The sequence below is a fragment of the Pinus tabuliformis genome, chromosome 3_1 (genome assembly GCF_031772625.1).
Source record: "Pinus tabuliformis cultivar Carrire ecotype Pingquan chromosome 3_1, CPIR1, whole genome shotgun sequence".
NCBI classification, from domain to species: Eukaryota; Viridiplantae; Streptophyta; class Pinopsida; order Pinales; family Pinaceae; genus Pinus; species Pinus tabuliformis.
The window spans coordinates 417,326,747-417,328,838 of NC_142301.1; the positions used below are offsets into that span (position 1 = coordinate 417,326,747).

The window sequence follows — 2,092 nt, forward strand, 5'->3', positions numbered from 1 at the left end:
TATTAATATCTCACTAAAAATTATATTGATAAATTTTCTCTGATCGCAATAAAAAATTATTCATTAAACTTTATTTTTAAATAAAAAAGTTGTATAATTGAAATATAAAAATAAAAATTCATGTAACATAAAGATAAAAAAAAAATAAAAAAATCCTTATCTTCAGAACCTAATCTAAATCTTTTAGGACCTAATCTTAATTTTTTACGTTTTGATTTTTTTGAATTTTTTGGGTCAATTTTTTCTAAATTTTATTAAAATTACACATTTAAATTATAAAATTTACATAATCAAAATACACAAAAATTTAAATCTATTTATAGATTTAAAAAGCAATTTAAACACTATAAAACTACAATCCCACGCACCAAAAAAAATAGTACAGCATTCCCAAAAGAATCAAATCAAATGTGCCATTTTCAAATGAACCCAAAACCTTCCACGCATGGATACAAAATAAGTAAAATGTACAAAATACATCGAATATATTTTGGTAAGTTGCGGTTTGTTTGTACCAGTAGATGACTGGTAACGGTTTTAAGCGAGACTTTTTATTCCCGCACGGAGCGGAACATGATCACCTGTGCACAGTTAGTGCATTCTGAACAAATCCTGCAAAATCATGTGGCCTTTCAACGGGAACACACTTACCATGGCTCTCCAACATGTAAAATACCTGCTCACCCCCACGGCTCGTGGAGCCGATCACAAATATCTTGTCACGCCACACTGTAACGCAGGTAGCAACGTCCATGCTTTCGGGAAGAGTTGCCGCCACTTCCCAGATGTGCTCCTTACCACCATATCGCATTAGTTGTTGGTTATGGAATAAATAAAAGAGCCCCCACGCAACTAAGCATGACCTCGGACATCCCCCAATATTCCACATATCGTCCATTGTGCTCCAAACGCCTGTATCATGATCGAACACCTCCCCACTCTTCTGGATCCGACCGTGCGACTCTGTTGAATACCCGCATATCACAGTGAATTTTCCTTCCAAAAACACTCCGCGGCATCGGTCTCGCTCTTGGTTCATAGGAGGCAGAGCCTCCCATTTGTCACGTTTAACATCATATGCTTCTGCAGCCCGCAGAGCATTTTTATGGCTGTCGTGTCCTCCGGAGACGTAGATAAGCCCACTGGGAGAAACAGAGCAGGCGAAGAAGGATCGAACCCTCGCCATATCTGCTCCGCGCCGCCATTTACCCGTCCTGAAGTCATAAATAAACACAGAATTCATTGCCTCCCAGCGGGTCGAATTCCACCCCCCTATCAAAACCAGCTTCTGATCTACCCAAACGCACTCACAGAAGAGGGGAATCCCATCAGAAAATTGGGGAATTGAAGGAAGCCGATCCCAAGCGCCCTGCAGAGGGTCATATAGAGTCAACCCATAAGCCCCGGTGGCCTGCCACTTATTCTTCTCAGACAACTCCCGTTGAGGAAGGGCCTGAATCAAACATATAAACTGCTCGCTAAACCCAGAGATCTTTCTGTCCTCGTAGAACCGTGGGCTACTGAGCATAGCCTCCCAGCTTCTGCAAACAGCTTTGAGGTTATCATGTGACTTGTAAGAGACTCTGAGCACGCACTCTCGACCGATTTCGTCTGGAATATTGGGAAAAATATCCATTAATTCCAAATTAAGCAGAAAACACTGAAAATGCTGCGCTACAAACACCAGGTAATCTTGCGGTAAGAACCCGTGAAGCGTATACGAATATAAAGAAAACCATGGAATGGAAAATCTTGCGGTAGGAAGGAATTGAGGATATGAGCAAAGAAGAGATGAAGGAGAGTATGATATACAAAAAGTGAAAGCATGTGAAGATGGGTAGTCAGAGGGAGGCTTCACATAGACAATTAGCCGCCCCATGATGATGTTTCTGCCGCACGTGTTGCTCGCCATAGATTAAGAAATATGTATCCATAAACGATAAAAGTCGTTGAGATGCATTTGTGTACGTTTCCTTGTGAACATAGTAGGCCATCGTCTAAATGATTAATTTTGGGAATAACGTGATACTTAATTTTATTTTTATTTTTTATTTTTTAAATAATAATAATAATAATAAAAAATAAATATCAT

At 39.4% G+C, this 2,092-nt stretch overlaps 1 protein-coding gene across 1 annotated transcript; it reads right to left on the reverse strand.

Annotated features, from left to right (window-relative positions):
* Positions 1 to 448: 448 nt before the first annotated feature.
* LOC149187508 (F-box/kelch-repeat protein At1g80440-like) lies at positions 449 to 1,783 on the reverse strand. Its single transcript, XM_089412828.1, has one exon. It carries the CDS (start codon positions 1,634 to 1,636, stop codon positions 578 to 580), a length of 1,059 nt encoding a protein of 352 aa, XP_089268954.1. The 5' UTR covers positions 1,637 to 1,783; the 3' UTR covers positions 449 to 577.
* Between the last annotated feature and the right edge of the window lie 309 nt (positions 1,784 to 2,092).